Here is a 16,380-nt window from a genome sequence, read left to right on the forward strand (position 1 = left end):
TGACATCCCACTCTCAGGACACCCACCTGGGCTTAAGGTACTGCAAGAGGCAGACGAGGAAGCGGGGACCCCACCCTTCTACCCGCAGCCAAGAAGCTCCCAAGAGAGATGCTACCTCCCACCTTGCCCCTTTATTATTGATTTGTATACCATGGCTCACAGTACTTGAGGGTGCGAGAAGGACTTCCCAGCCAGGGGTGCCAACTTGAATAAAATATTGCTGGGGGTGGGGCAGGTAAGCCCCACCCTGCATAATTAATCATATGACGCAGCATACACATAATTTGTATGGCAACGACAATCAACTTTGGGGAAGCTCCTTAGCCCATGGGTGTTGCCAAGGGGGGCAGCTGCCCCCAAAATCAAGTAAAGAAAGCAACTGACCAATTGCGTTGCAGCTAACTCAGTTCTGTCCCCCCCTAAATATATTGTGGGAGCATGGGCGTGGTCAGGATTTCTGTTAGGCTTCAGGTTGAGGGGGCAGAACCTCAGATAAGTAAGTATTCTTATGGATTTACTTGATGGGGGCAGCTGCCCCCCATGGCCACACCCATGTAGCCGAAGAAACCTCAGCCCCTAGTTGTTGGCTCCTATGTTCCCAACAGAACCAGGTCTTCCTCCACCCTCGCCTCGTCCCGAGTCTTCCTCACGCACCTGGATCCGGGGGTCGGCGGGGCACGCCAGCAGCGTTCTCCGATGGTGGTCGGGCTTCGGGACCCCTTGACCTGGGAGATCGACGTCCGTCGGCACATCCCGCCTTCTCCCGCCAAGTTGCGACGCTGCGCAACTCCCCTCCCTTGGCCGCGAGAGGGAAGGCCTCTTCGAACCTGGGAAGATGCGCAAATCCGTTTCCCGCCGGTGGAAATGAATGAATGGCGCGGAGGCACAGCGGGGACCTCCCGAAGTGGGCGTGGCCCCGTCTCCGTCACTGGTTCCCCTGGGGATTGGGGGCGGGGCTTGAGCCAGGAGGCAACTGCCTGGCCCGATCTGTCAACTCTTTGCCGCTCTTCTGTCTTTGGATTAGATTTTGGGGTTTTGATTTTAACTGAACTTCTTTCTGTTTTATCGTGCGCCGCTTTGAGGCAGATCTATAGACAGCCAAGCGATTTTGGGGCTCTCCTCTCCCTTCCTCCCCATGCCTCCACTTCAGACAACCACGGCCTCAGCCTAACCCCTTCCACACTCCTCCAGCACTGGGAAAGCAGGGTTTTGGGAATGAACCTGAGAAGGAACAGCTTAAGAACGGGCCCCGAAGAGAGAGTCTGCTATTTATTTACTAATGTCAAAAAATATACATAGTTTGATTCACGGGCGTAGCCAAAGGGGGAGCAGGGGGGCAGCTGCCCTCCCTAGATCAAGTAAGACAATAACTAACTGACCAATCACATTGGTTCTTCCCACTCTAACAAAAGTTCTGCCCCACCGAACAAAGTCATGCACCCCCCCCCCCAACAAAACGACATCCTCTTCCAGCATGGGAAAGATAGACACAGCCATTCCTAACTTCAGTGGTGTCAAAGGAATGGCAGACAGGAGAAATGTATTCTTAACTAGAAATTTTGGGGTCTGGCTGGTGAGGCTGGCTGACAGTGTGCTTCGGTGGTGCTCTTCTCTGAGGACGTCCTTGAAGGTCATTCTAAAACATCCAGCTGAAAGGGGCTGAAGGCTGTCCTCTTCCTCAGGTCAGATGACCCTGATCCACAGCAGTGCAGAATCCCTTGTTGTCCCTTGAGCTGCAGAAGAGAAGTGTTCGCTTTCCTTCCTCCCTTGACATGGAGAGGGCCAGTCTTGAGGACTAGATGCTGAATAGCACTGGAGGAACTCTGAGGTGGAGGGAAGAGAAACAACAGAGGTGAAGACTCTTCTGGAACTGAGAAAATGTGCGAACTCATTTCTCACTCCTCTTGCCTGGTGGCAAGGAAGGAACTGGGCAGAGAAGCTGGGGGTGGGGCTTTCATGGTCTGCCAATATTATTATTAAATTTCTGTACCGTACTGCTCTTTGACTAGGGCTCACAGGGCAGTTTACAAAATAGAAAACACAAAAATGCATAGCATAGTAACAAACAATATACGCCAGCTTCTTACTATTTTATACATTTTTGTATTCTAAACCACTTTGTGATCCTTGAATAAAGGGGTGGCATAGAAATTTAATAAAGTGCAAATTCTGCTGGTAATTTTTATGTCAATAAAATGGGCTTGCTTTAATGTTTACTGCCTGATCATTTTTATTTCTTAGTTTCTTTGTCATGGTCATTGAGAGCTATGGAATAACACTTTCAGCGGAGGGCAAGGCGGCAGCCGGTGCGTTCCCTTCTCAGGTCTATTTATCTGACCCGACTATGACTGGACTGCTCTTTTCACCTGTCCAATAGGACCCAGGGCTCCACTGGGTGGTGCGCCAGGTATGGCTTCTTAGCAAGATAAGGATGCAATAGCTACAGGTCATCTCCACCACCTCTCTCCCTGCTGCTGCCGCCATTGCAGCAGTGAGGAACTGGAAGTCTGGGGGCACTTTGAGGTGACAGTAGACCCAACCTTTGCCCAATGCCTTCATAGTGGAAAGGAGCTGAGCAGAGGCTAGGTTCCTGCACAGGGCAGCAGCCGCCACCACCTTTTGCCGGACAGCCAGCACTTCTCCCGTGTGTTAAGTCAGGCAAGAAGGGCAAAGGAAGAGCAAGAGGTTTCTCTCCCCACCCCCAAGCTTCTCCTGAACCCACCCCTAAACCAAAGTTTGTCATAGAACACACAAGGAGTATATACAGGGGCTTAGTGGAGAGGGGGAAAGGCAGAGTTGAAAAAGGTGCAAAAGCTGGAGTGGTGGTAAATGACTCCTTATGTAGAATTAATTCTATAAAATGTTGGCAATATCAGAAGAACAGGCTACATACATAACCCAGCCACATTCTCTACTGCAAGGGAGGAAGAAAGATTTTAAAGCAACATTTCAGAATCTTTGTTATTGGCTCATTGAGTTGCCTTAGGCCAGGCATGGCCAAACTTGGCCCTCCAGCTGTTTTGGAACTACACTTCCCATCATCCCTGACCACTTGTCCTGTTAGCTTGGGATGATGGGAGCTGTAGTCCCAAAACAGCTGAAGGGCCAAGTTTGGCCATGCCTGCCTTAGGCTATCATTTCTGCCATAAATTCCCATCTCTTTCCCCACCAGGGATTCTATTTTATACACTTGTATGCCACTTTGAGCCCAATGTAGTTGGCAAATAAAAACAAGGTGTCTTAGACCTCACACCCAGGCCCTGAGAGGATTACTGAGCCTCCTCTTAAAAATTCTGCCTGCCCTCCTTGTTTGCAAGTTGAGGTGCTTCCTCCTCATGACTCTTTCCCTAGAGTGGACACAGACAGGGGGATGTTACTCCAGCCAAGGTAGTTTCCTGTTCCACCAGGTCTGAAGCATCTTCCCCCTGCATGTGACCTTGCAGACCCTACAAAGGGGCCAGTCACGCAACCATCTTTCTCTTTTGCTACTCTCTTCCATTTTTGCCAGTGCTTCTGATGCAGTCTGCTGGCTCTCTGCCAGCAGCACACGGGCCCACCCATACAAAGATGCAAGCCGCACTACAGTGTAGCGTAGTGTAGTCTATAACTACAAGCTAAAGCATGCCTGGATTGGATTGTTTGACTAAAGAGATTCAAATGAATCTGCAACTAGCTCCCTGTTGTGTAAAGAGGAATGAGCTCTGCTATATAATTCACCAGCATGAGAGGGGAAGGAGAATATTTAATCAATATATCCTCTCCTACTATCCACAACATTCCCACACCTGCATGGTTAAAGTGGAGACGAGAGCAAAGAACTGCCCCAAGGACACCCACAAGATTTCTGACTGCACTGACCACGTCTGACATTACTCCCCCTCTCACACAACAAGAACATTATAGAGTCTTCCGTTAGGCTAAAAATGACAAAATTTATTTTGATTTGGGAGGCTGACAAGCTCTATGGTGAGATTTGGCAAGGAGGTGCCAGGCTGCAGGTTTGAGGAAGGAAAGGCAATGGTAGGCTGACATTTGGAACCTGAGCAGCAGGTATAAAACCAGCCCTGGAGGAGACACAACATTACAGAGTCTTCTGGTAGGCTAAAAATAACAAAATTTATTTTGATCCAGCATTGGAGGGGGCTGATTCCATGCTTGGACCTGGTGAAGTGGCTGCAGGCCAAAGCTTGGAGGCTGGACCTGGTGAAGTGGCTGCAGGCCAAAGCTTGGAGGCTGGACCTGGTGAGGTGGCTGCAGCCCAAAGCTTGGAAGCTGGACCTGGTGTGGTGGCTGCAGGCCAAAGCTTGGAAGCTGGACCTGGTGAGGTGGCTGCAGACCAAAGCTTGGAAGCTGGACCTGGTGCTGTGGCTGCAGACCAAAGCCTGGAAGCTGGACCTGGTGAAGTGGCAGGCTGCAGCTTTGAGGAATGGAAGGCACTGGCAGGCCAACATTTGGAACCTGAGCAGATGTAAAGCCGGCCCTGGAGGACACATCTTCTGGAGGACAATTTTCACAATTTGCCCTCCGCGCCTTTGCCCGCCGGTTCCGGAACCAGTGCTGTGAGGAATAAGAGGAGCATGAGCACAGGTGTTCAAGAAACTCCCGCCCCCATCTCTTCATGTTATTGGACTCAGATTCCCACCAGAACGGGCCAGATCATGGGGGATCCAGTCTCAAGTCCCCCACACTGAATTCAATCACAATAATATCCCTGGACCTTTTATCCTTTCCCCTATGTTCCCTCTTAAACTGGCCCAATTCCCCATGCAATTGGGGAGGGGACCTGCCTTGAAATTCATCAGCCCCCCCCCCCCACCGAAGCGAGGGAAAAAACCTCGAAGGTGGCTCCATGAGGGGGTCTCCTCAGGCCTCACAGAAAGGGGCACTGCAGCCTTCCCTCTACCATCTCCATGTCCTTAGAGAGGAAGAGGCCTCCCTCCCGCCATATTTGCTTCTCCCTGGGCGGTTTCCCTCCCCTCGAACAAAATGCCGTGAGGGGCCTCATTCATTCCCCAGAAGGAGAACGCTGACCCCCAGCCAGGAAGAGGACGCGACCCCGAGACCCAGCCGGGAGGGAGCGGGAAGGACACACGGGGCTCCCAGAAGGCCCCGCCGGCAACACTAGGCCTGGGTGGGAGCCGCCTTGCGATGGAGGCGGGCCGATCGCGGAAGGCGAGCGAGCGCCACGAGGGAAGTGAGAAGGCGAGGCCGGGGAGAGGAGCAGCCGCCCTGGGTGGGAGGAGCAGCGCCCCCCTGGAAGCTCTTCAGCCCTGCTCGCCTTGTCCAAGGAAGGTCCCCGGGGGAGTTTCCCTTGCCCGTCGAGCAAAGGGACGGGTCGCCCCAAAAAAGCGCCCAGGCTCGAGGGGGTCCAAGAGGCAGACCTGGAAGGGAGCTCCCGATCGGTTCTCCTCCTGTGCCCCCATCCCTACCCGACGTCCTCCCGTCTCGCCTTTATTCCTGGCAGAATCGGGACCATCTCTCCCCCCACAACTCACCTGGATGCGATCCTCGGGGATGTCAGTGAGGCACGCCAGCAACATTATCTTATAGTGACCGGGCTTCGGTCGCTCCTTGAAGGTGGTTTCCAGAACGTCCAGCTGGAAGTCCGAGAACTCAAACCTCGGCCTCCGGTCCGATGAGCGAAGACGGCGGCGCGCCGTCCGGATCTCTGCAGAGGAGAAAAGCGGGGCGTTAAGCTGGCTGCGCTTTCCCTAAGCTGCCCCCTGCCCCCAATCTGACGCCGCTCTTGGCCTCGAAGGTGAGATACTTACTGGAGCCGGAGGAAGAGGAGGGAAGAGGAGCAGGTGGCTGCTGCGAAGCGATGGGAAGGTCGTTCTGAAAGGCGCGGAAAGCCATCTCCTGCTGCTCTCGTCGGATGGTGCGGGTGAAGTGTGGGCGCAGGATTTGCGGGCGGTCCTTTTCTAGGCCGCCGAAAGGGCGTCGGCGGGATCTCCCAGTTCAGCCATTGGTCCTCCTCCCTGGGGAGAGGGGCGGAGACCAGGTGCCCCCTGGAGCGGAAGGAGAGCCCCCGCCCCCCTAAGGAACTCGGAGAGATCTCCCCCCCCCCAAGTTTTCCTCCTTATTTTTGAGTTTATCTTGTGTATGTTTTGGAATCGCTGTTGTTCGAGCGGGCCTGATCAGCATCGAAAATAGCAATCGAGAAATGTAATAAATAGCAAGGATCACGCACACACATCCCTATATATCGCACGGGCGCAAAAGCTAGGCTGTTGTTGTTGTTTAGTCGTGTCCGACTCTTCGTGACCCCATGGACCAGAGCACGCCAGGCACTCCTGTCTTCCACGGCCTCCCGCAGTTTGGTCAAACTCATGTAGCTGTAAACAAGGTGCAGCCTAGCGATTGTGCTGACAAAAGCGCCATCTGGATTGCAACGGAATGCTAAGCGAGGTTCATGAAGCCGAGCAGAAACTGTTGAATGGGGAGTTTTTATCCCCGCCCCCCCCCCCACACACACAAACGGAGAATCCGGACTTTGGCCTTTCACTTGATGCGCCCCCCGGAGTCCCAACCTGGAAGGGGGGGTAGGACGCAGAGAACAACCCCAGGAGCCGGGATCACTTTTTCTAGGGGGTGGCGGGGCAGCCCGTGGCAGGGATGCGGAGAGGGGGGCTCTCCAGGCGTGGTTGGACTAGAATTCCCATCGGGACCAGCCAGCATGACCAGTGGTCAGAGGCAATGAAGTCCCACACATCTTCAGGGTTCCAGCTTCGCCTCCTCTTCCCTAGGGATTGGAAGGGGGAAAGGTTGAGCTAAGGTTTAAATGGGGGGGGGGTTACATTCTGTGTAAAAGACGTCGTGCCTTTGACTCTCAGTTTGCTGGGAGTTGCCGGTGTGGAGAGCACGTAGTTTCTAGCTCTCTATGGGCCCCTGAATGGCCCCAGGGAGAAGAGGATGTTGTTGGCCTCGATGGGTCTTTGTTGTGAGGGCAGGAAGGTGTTTTTATATACCTGTCCAGGTTGGGTCAACTACTTTTGTACTTTATTCACACACAATTTAATTGCTTTGGTAAAGGTTTGAGCAGCAGCAGCTCAAAAGTTTTGAAAGTTTTCCTGCTCCTGTAAAGACCAAGGCAGCAACTGTGGGTAAAATAAGGCAGGGCAGGGCGAGAATGAGTTTTGAAGCAAGCATTCTGTCAATACTCCCATATTTGCATTATATTCCCGCTTCCCCACCACCACCACCAAAAGGAGCTAAAAACGGCAGCTTCCTTCTGCCGTTTTATCCTCACAACAACATTGTGCGGTACATATAAGTGGACCTTCAGGGTAATCCTTCTAAGGCATTGCTGCAAAAGTCCGCCTATACTGTATCCCCAAATTTCAGCAAGGTACAGTACAAGTTACCATTTTCCTCTTGGAAACAAACAACGCACATTGGACAGAAAATGCCCTCCAAATGCATATTGAGGTGTGTTTATTGAGAAGGCCAGTGAAAGTTCAAGGATGGCACAAACCACATAATGTTGTTTGGGGACAGTCTTCTAACCCACCCAGGGAACTAGTTACAGGTAGGTAGCCGTGTTGATCTGCCGTAGCCGAAACAAACAAACAAACAAACAAACAAACAAAAATTCCTTCCAGCAGCACCTTAGAGACCAACCAAGTTTGTTATTGGTATGAGCTTTCGTGTCTGAAGAAGTGTGCATACACACGAAAGCTCATACCAATAACTAACTTGGTTGGTCTCTAAGGTGCTGCTGGAAGGAATTTATTTATTTTTTATTTTGTTTCCACCCAGGGAAGTTCACTAACCAATAATACATTTCTTGCAGGTTTTTAAAAATGTGAATGGTAGTTTCGTTAGTTATCAGTTGTAATAAAGCTTTGTCTTATTCAATCCTGGTTTTCTGGTGTTAAAATGGCGTCGGGGGTGGGGAATATTGCCGAATCGGCTGTAGGGCAACGCGATGGAAAAAGCAGCGGAAACAACTCAAAAAACTTAAAATCACTATTCTAAATAGGTTTCTAAAAAAGAAAAAAGCTCAACAGCCTTTTGAAATATGGCAACCCTAACTTACCTTACAGAACATTATAACTTAAATATATAGTTTCTGTTGTTGGTAAATTAAAACAAAACAATCGCTTATTAAAGGGATATAAATTGGGTTGTTTCCTTAGTATGCTGAAGCAAACGTTTACTACACAAACTTAAGCGTCTCGTCTTTTACCCCAAACAGATTTATATGGGGTCTATAATCTATATTCTAATCGGCCTCCCATATACAGGAACTATAGTGTGTGTTCTTCCCCTAGCTCCCCTCGATATTGGATGAAGGTTAAGATACTGAATAGGTTTTTTGTTTTAATTTTTTGTTTAATAGATATTAACTAAAAAAAAATCAAGAGTGGAATGGAGTAGGAGAGACAACTGCCCTTTTGAATTTCTGCCTATCATCCAGGAGAGAACTTCCATTTGTGGGGTGTGGATATTGTTCGGAGGTTTGCAGCCATTTGCAATGCAGTCTGCAGTTTTAAAACCACAGTTAATTGCAAGAATATCCCAAGTAGACCTCGCTGGAACTGCAAAGCGAGCGTGTTCAAGATGGTTTGGAAGAATCACGTTTCTCTTAGAAGTTCTCTACCTAGCCCAGAAAAATAACTTGCTCTTATCTGTTGCATTTGGTATCCCTTATCCCATCACGGATCTAGATAAGACCGATTCAGGCCCATCGCCATCAGTTCCATAGCCATGCAGATTTGGAAGATGATATGTGTTGCAGTGAGGAGTTATTCAAGTACTAATTAGCAATCAGCTGCTGAGGCTTTGCAACGGGTTGCCGGCCATTCTGATTTGATTAGTGCAGTCTTCCTCAATGAAGAGATAACAGGAGTAAACCCCTTTCTCACGTGCTCCAAATATTCATTGACACCTTTGATGTAGAGCTGACTGAAATCTCTCCGGATAGACTCGCCCAATCTCTCCGGATAGACTTGTGTTCATATTCATGGCCTAGAGGGAGCCGCCTAGGGCGAGAGCCCTTAAAGGGGCACACAAAGATCTTTGAGGAGCGCAATTTTATATAGATTGGTTTTTGTTAGATCTTATAAATTTCTGACAATGTTTTACTTTTATATAAATAGCTCGAAGGCTTCGAAAGTCTATGGTGCCACAAGGCATACTTCTCACACTTTCAATTGGCAAGTGGTGAGCGCAGTTATTCAGAGCTCAAACTTGTAAAAAACTTACATACGCTCAACAATGTGACAAAAGAGGCTGGTTGGCTTGGCAACCATATTAATGGAACGTGCCTGAGCATATGAACTTGAAGGAATTTTTTTTAATTAAAAATTTTAAAATTTGGTTACAAAAATAGTGCGTTGTTCCTTTTTAAGTTGTGTTTTCTACAGATCAGCTTCATTTGTTGTGAGGCATTACTGTTGCATACAGTGTTATGTTAGGAAAAGAATAAAAAACAGGGGGAAAGAGGAGGAGGGGGGGCTATGCTTCTATTCTTCTTACTGTATGTGTGGGGTTTTGTGTCAGCGTTACTTGTATGGGTTCTTTTACTATTCGCTTGTTGTATTTCCTTGGCGGCGAGAGAGGTTGCGGGTGGCTTAGGGTGTGGCTGGTTGTCTTCTGTTGGCTTGAAGGAATCGTTGACCACATTTGCAACAGAAAAGAAAACACGCAAAGAGTGCTTAGTAGTGACAGATTTAAGAGACTTGAATTTTAACATCACAACTCACACGATTATTTGAAATTATTCGTGCGCTAATACATGTTCTTTTATATTTGATAAATCAAATATAATCATGATCAAAGATTGTCGTATTATGCATTATTGCAATTTAAAATACACTTAGCAGTTTTAAGTTTTGTGCTTTGCATTTTTTCTGCAAGACCACTGTTTCTGAGAATTAAATTTATAATTTTTTGGGGGGGTGCAGGGTGCAAGTAGTTAACTTTGCCTAGGGCGTAAAATAGTCTGGCATCGGCATTGAGTAACCTTCCACCCTTCCTACGAAGGGACGGCGCAAACCTCAGCATTGTTACTCCGAAGTAAGTCTGCTTGAGTTCCATGAGACTTACTCTCCGGTAAGCGCGCCTTGGGTGGCGCTGCAACCTTGACTCCTGTGCTTGTCTCCTGGTTCCTGGGGGGGTCGTTTTCCCTGAGGTTAAAAGGGGACGCTTTAAATGGAGATGAAGGAAGCCTTTGAGGGAGCCCTTTCCGAAGGCAGGAGGCTTTCCTTTCAGGTGAGGGAATTTGGGTCCCTCAAGTGAGGAAAATGTCAGAAGGACAACAGTATGAACCTGAAATGTCTGGCATTTGGGACAAAATGGATTTCAAGCACAGCGAGATCCAGAATTGGGGTGCAACTTATAGAGTGATCCGGTTTAAAGAAACAGAGACGGCAATTACTATTCTAAATTATTATTAGTTAACAAATTTATAAGCTGCTATGTAGCATCAAGCCATCGCAGCGACGTACAAGATAAAGAGAGAAAGGAACATAAAAAACATAAGCTCTAAAAACAATAAAACCTTTTATTTGGCTATGCCCTTAATATTCCACAAATGCTGGCATTTAAGAGAGAAGGGGGTTCTTTCTCCTTTTTAAAAAAGAGTTATCAAAAGATTTAATTGGGTAACAAAAGTACACACTGCGTCTCTGTTTTGAAAATGGTTTTCAAGCAAAGTGAGATCGAGAATTGGTAGCGGTTATTATTTTAAATTATTGTTACTTAACAAATTTATAAGCTGTTTTGTAGTGTGAAGCCATCAAAGGGGCGTACAAGTTAAAAACATAAGCTCTAAATATGATAACATTGTTTCAACAAACACCTTTTCTCTGGCTATGCCTTTAATATTCCATAAATGACTGGGCCACATCGCAGGGAACGATTCCTGAAACATGAACGCAGGACCCAGGCGCCTGTCTCATTTCCGTGGGTAACTCGTTGATAAAAGGACAAAATTCTGCACACTTCTTATTGACATTGAACCTGTGGCAGCCACGTTTTCCAGCACAGTGCAGTGGCGCTCAGAGAGTCCTGCTAGGCATGCGTCTTAGTGGTTTGAAAACATGGCACTGGGGAGAACCATCAACTTCACTGGCTGATCTGGGACCATTCCTGCTCTTTCAGCCAACCCGAACTTACAGGGTCGTTGAGACTCCCTGCTTAAGGGAAGGGCGAAGGACACACCCCCTACACACACACACACACCGCACCCCAATTTCTCTCTATCGCTCCCGACCCTCATTAAAACTCCTGGGAAAATGCTACAAAGCGTTTCCAATATAGAAATGTTTTTGGTAAATAAACGGGCAGCAGCCATCTTTCCTAGCACAATCCTGTCACCCTCAGAATGTCCTCCTGAGTTTATTTCATTTTCCTCCCGGGAGCTCAAGGTGCTATATATACATGGCCTCCTATTTTATCCATGCACCAACCTTGCGAGGTAGGTTAGGCTGAGACACAGTGACTGGCCCTGGTTCACCCAGCGGGCTTCACGGCTTGGTAGATGGATTTGAACCCAGTTCCTAGTCCAAGCACGCTAATCGCTACCCCACTCTGTCGCAGGGGGACCGACTGCTAGGTAAAAAAAAGTATCATATGGCAGCCTTAGTGGTTTGCTAAAGGGGAACTGGATAGAATTATGAACCTCATAGCCTGGTCTTGACCCATTCCTGCTCTTTCAGCCAAGCCCACCTTACAGGTCTCGACAATAAAATATTTGAAGGGGCTGCCCCCCCAAAAAGTTGATGGACATTGCCATTCAAATGGAGTGCGTGTACTGTGTCATGTGATCGATTATGCGGCGCGGGGCTTACCTGGGTCCCCCAATATTTTATTCAGTTTGACATCCCTGGTGCTCCCCCACTACTCTGCTCTGGTCAGACCTCACCTGGAGTACTGTGTCCAGTTCTGGGCACCACAATTCAAGAAGGACACTGACAAACTGGAACGTGTCCAGAGGAGGGCAACCAAAATGGTCAAAGGCCTGGAAACGATGCCTTATGAGGAACGGCTAAGGGAGCTGGGCATGTTTAGCCTGGAGAAGAGGAGGTTAAGGGGTGATATGATATATATATAAAAGGATGTCACATAGAGGAGGGAGAAAGGTTGTTTTCTGCTGCTCCAGAGAAGCGGACACAGAGCAATGGATCCAAACTACAAGAAAGAAGATTCCACCTAAACATTAGGAAGAACTTCCTGACAGTAAGAGCTGTTCGACAGTGGAATTTGCTGCCAAGGAGTGTGGTGGAGTCTCCTACTTTGGAGGTCTTTAAGCAGAGGCTTGACAACCATATGTCAGGAGTGCTCTGATGGTGTTTCCTGCTTGGCAGGGGGTTGGACTCGATGGCCCTTGTGGTCTCTTCCAACTCTATGATTCTATGATTCTATTCTGAATAGAGCACTGCAATCAGAGGTGCCAACTTGAATAAAATATTGGGGGACTCAGGTAAGCCCCGCCCCGCATAATCAATCACTTGACAAGGTGCACACACACTATTTGAATAGCAATGCCCATCAATTTTATTGGGAGGGACCGGCCCCCTCAAATATTTCTTTCTGGGCAGCGCAAACCTCTTGACTCCTAGGAGTTGGCTCCCATGACAGAAATAATTGACCCAAACTGAAGAGGTATATAGAAGACGCCTGTAGAAGAAGTTGCAGTCATGGACCTTCCTGCCTTCACAGCAAACCTGCCAAGTAGTCCAGTGCCATTTTGCAGATTGTAGCGAGGAAGAGAGAGGCATGGCCTGGGTCAGATAGAGAAACGTGGGGGGGCACTTTCGACTACGACCCTAAGCCCGATTAGTCAGCAGTTAATTCCAGGAAGTTCAACAGACTTTGCTTCTCACCTGTGGAAACTAGGATGCTAGACGCGCTTACGCGGGAGGAAGGAAGCCCCTGCGGACACACCTTCAATAAACCCCTTTGGGCTGCCAAAAAGACACACCTGGGTGCAAAGCCTGCAGGGAGGAGGCAAGGCCCTTTTTCATGGATTGTATGCACAACATCCCCTTAAAGCGCCCCCCGCCCCAGTCCTGGCACTCGGAGCTCTCGCAGGGGTCACCTGCCACTTTATTGACGTCCCCTGGAAAACTGAGGGGTCTCCTTCCTGTCTGCTGCGGGAGGGAACCTCTCCCGGAGCACACCGGGATCCAATTTGGGTTAATCCGGTTCATCTGGACCTAATTGGGGCCAATCCGGTTCAGCCCTTTATATTCTCCAGGGTGGAAAGCTGCAGACTCAACCGGTCCTCGGTTTGCGAAGAGGCTGCTGTTGGGGCGTCTAGGTTGCTGAGTCCACCGCGAGGATCCGCAGTAAGTGCTGGTTTTTTCTCCCCGTGCTCTGCAATGGAAATGCTGTAGTTGCCATTAACATTCCGTTTGCTAAATTGTTCTGCTTTTTGTTTCTGAAGGAATTAATTCCTCTAATCTCCAGCCCAGTCAAACTGTGATGTGATAAGGAATGTCTGTCTTTCTTTGGGGAAACGCATTGAAATGAATGGGGATGGATGATTTAGCTTTGCTAGTTGCAAAGGGTCTACTATTGGAATACAACCTGCGTGTTTCCCCCAAGAACACTGTGGCTTCTGACCAAAAGTTGGAGTCGACAGGAGTTAGCTGTTTGTTGGGTTGGTATGGAAAGAGAGTGATTGACTTCTCCTGCTCTAGTGTTATGTGATGAGCTTGGATCCCAGAACAATATTGTTGTTGTTTAGGCAGGTAGGATTCTAGAATGCAGTAACTTGATTGGCTCCTAGGAGCCGTCCAATCCGGCTCCAGGAGGGAAGTTTGAATCAGCCTATCAGGCATGACTGATGGTGTCAATGAAATATATATAGCCTGGGGTTTGGGAGGGGCACGACGGACTCCTACTGGATGATTGACTGTTTTTTTACTAAGAGTTGAACTAAACACAAGGAAACCGATGGCTCTACACTGAGTTTATTTCATCTAGTGTACAGCCCGTCACTCTTTAAATTCCCACTTTCCCCCATGGGCTCAGTGGCGGTGCCAAGGGGGTGAGAGGAGTGGGGACGGGAGAAAGGGGAGCTGCATATGAGACTGGGGTATTCTGGTTCATGAAGGCGGTTGTAAGTGTGTGAGAAGGGCGTGGGGGTGTTTTAGGGAAAGTGGGGATGTGTGTATCGTGGTCTGTGAACAAGGGCAGTGAGTGAGTGAGAGCAAAAGGGGAGGATGAGGGTCTGGCGTTCCAGGTTTCACTCGTGTGAGGAAAGAGGCGTGGGTTGGCGGCAAAATATAGACCCTATATTGGCATAATGAGCCCTGGACTGAGGATCTGTTAGTGGAGGAAGGGGTCCCAGGAATGAAAGAGGGCTGAGGGAGTTAACAAAAGTGCCAGAACACCTTGAGTCAATACAGAAACCTGTGGTTTGATCTCCCAGTCAGCAGCAACTTAGTACATGTTTTTGTACGTTTGAGCTAGTCTAGTACAACATAGGAGGTTCACAGAGAAATAGGTATATTGAGAATCTCACAGCTTTTTCTAGCTTCTATGAAACCATGGACAAATCTTTACTCCCCATCTTCTTTGGCATCTATAATCAATACATAGTAATATTTGGACATTTTGCATACTGCTTAATTAGTCATCTCTAGGGCATCCATTTCAATGTTGAGGTGACTGGAAGCCATATCTCCCCCTAATAATTTGTTTTCCTCTTGTGCTTCTCTTAGGTGAACATGGAGCCTCATATTCTCCTGGAATGTGCATTTAAAGGAGCACCAATTGATTTCTGCAACATATTCTTCTCTTCAGATGCTTCATTCCTGCTCTGCAAACTCTACTCCTTCAATTGAAGCCCAGAAGGCTGGAGACTGAGGTCTTGTGCATCTCCAAAGGCAGCAGGAGAATGAATTGCACCTCCATTCACCAGAACTGCACCCTCTGGAATCTCCACCAGCTCACTAGCCTCCCTTGAAAGAGGTTCTCCAGGACCACCTGTGATTATAGGAGGCACTCGGCTTCTGAAAAGCCCTAATAGGTCTGGCTGGGACAGCCATCTCTTCTCTCCCTTGGACAGCCAGAATCTCCTTGAATACTTCCTCCAGGATATCCAGCTGAAGTGAGACGTAGACACTGGACCTCCTGGATTCCTGTCACTCTGGCCCAATGGGTTATAGTGGCTCTCAGTTGCCCAGAGTTGCCAGGGGCAAGCTGGGTTAGCAAGGTTGCCTTACTCTCTCTGCCTTGAGGCCCAGCAGAACTGGAGGGGACTGTGTGAGGTGGATGGAAGAGGTGCTGGACTCTCCTCCAAGCAGAGGTGGACATCCTCTTTCAGCATGGGAAAGATAGACACAACCATTCCGAACTTCAGTGGTGTCAAAGGAATGGCAGACAGGAGTAATGTATTCTTAACTATAAATTTTGGGGTCTGGCTGGTGAGGCTGGCTGACAGTGTGCTTCAGTGGTGATCTTCTCTGAGGACGTCCTTGAAGGTCATTCTAAAACATCCAGCTGAAAGGGGCTGAAGGCTGTCCTCTTCCTCAGGTCAGATGACCCTGATCCACAGCAGTGCAGAATCCCTTGTTGTGGGATCCCTTGAGCTGCAGAAGAGAAGTGTTGGCTTTCCTCCCTCCCTTGACCAGCCCCCTGTCTTGAGGACTAGATACTTGTCAGAGCTAGAGGAACCCTGTGAAGTGGAGGGAAGAGAAACAATGTAGAGGTGGAGAGTCTCTTCTGGATCTGGGAAGATGTGTGAATCCATTTCTTGCTCCTGTTGCCTAGTGAAGTTCAATTGACCCCTGGAGCCTAGTAGGAAAAAAATAATTTATCTGTTGGTAGTACCAGTTGAATTAGATAACTGGGTGGGCAACTGAATATTTACAGTTGAATTAAGATGGCAAATAAGTGGAAAATGCACAAGGTATGCAGATATGGGTGGGTAATGGTATAGTATACAGAATTTGCATGATCACTTAGGCTGATACACTTTTAAAAGGGTTGTACTTGAAAGTGGATTCCTTGGAATCTCTGTACTGCACCTTCATTTTTCCTAACAACCAGGGTGTATCTTTTGTGGTGTGTTACTCTGAGGTCAGGGACTGCCTCAAAGTTTGTTTAATGGCGCTAGCTTGCTAATAGGAGGTAGGACACTTTGTATGCTGCTCTGGGTCCTTGGAAGGAAGGTCAGGAGAACAATGTAGTTGACAACCAAGGTGCTTTAGACCTTCCTGGGATTGAGGAATGAGCCTCCCCTTAAAAGTTCAGCCTTCCCTCCCTGTGTGCAAGATGAGGTGCTTTCTCCTCATGACCTTGTAAGTTAAGCTGCAGGCAAATAACTGCCCCAAGAGTACCCACCAGCTTTGTGACTGCATGGACCACATTGGGTAGTCACTTGTGACATTGCCATTCCTCTCACACAGCAAAAACATCAGGCTT

General features: G+C 48.5%; 1 protein-coding gene across 1 annotated transcript; it reads right to left on the reverse strand.

The window, feature by feature from the left end:
• Positions 1-3,912: 3,912 nt before the first annotated feature.
• MIXL1 (Mix paired-like homeobox) lies at positions 3,913-5,964 on the reverse strand. Its single transcript, XM_083496171.1, has 3 exons — positions 5,772-5,964; positions 5,496-5,668; positions 3,913-4,557 (listed from the first exon to the last, which is right to left on the reverse strand). Exons 1-3 carry the CDS (start codon positions 5,854-5,856, stop codon positions 4,102-4,104), a joined length of 714 nt encoding a protein of 237 aa, XP_083352297.1. The 5' UTR covers positions 5,857-5,964; the 3' UTR covers positions 3,913-4,101.
• Between the last annotated feature and the right edge of the window lie 10,416 nt (positions 5,965-16,380).

This window comes from Podarcis liolepis, assembly GCF_965112155.1.
Source record: "Podarcis liolepis genome assembly, chromosome: 3".
In the NCBI taxonomy this organism is placed as follows: Eukaryota; Metazoa; Chordata; class Lepidosauria; order Squamata; family Lacertidae; genus Podarcis; species Podarcis liolepis.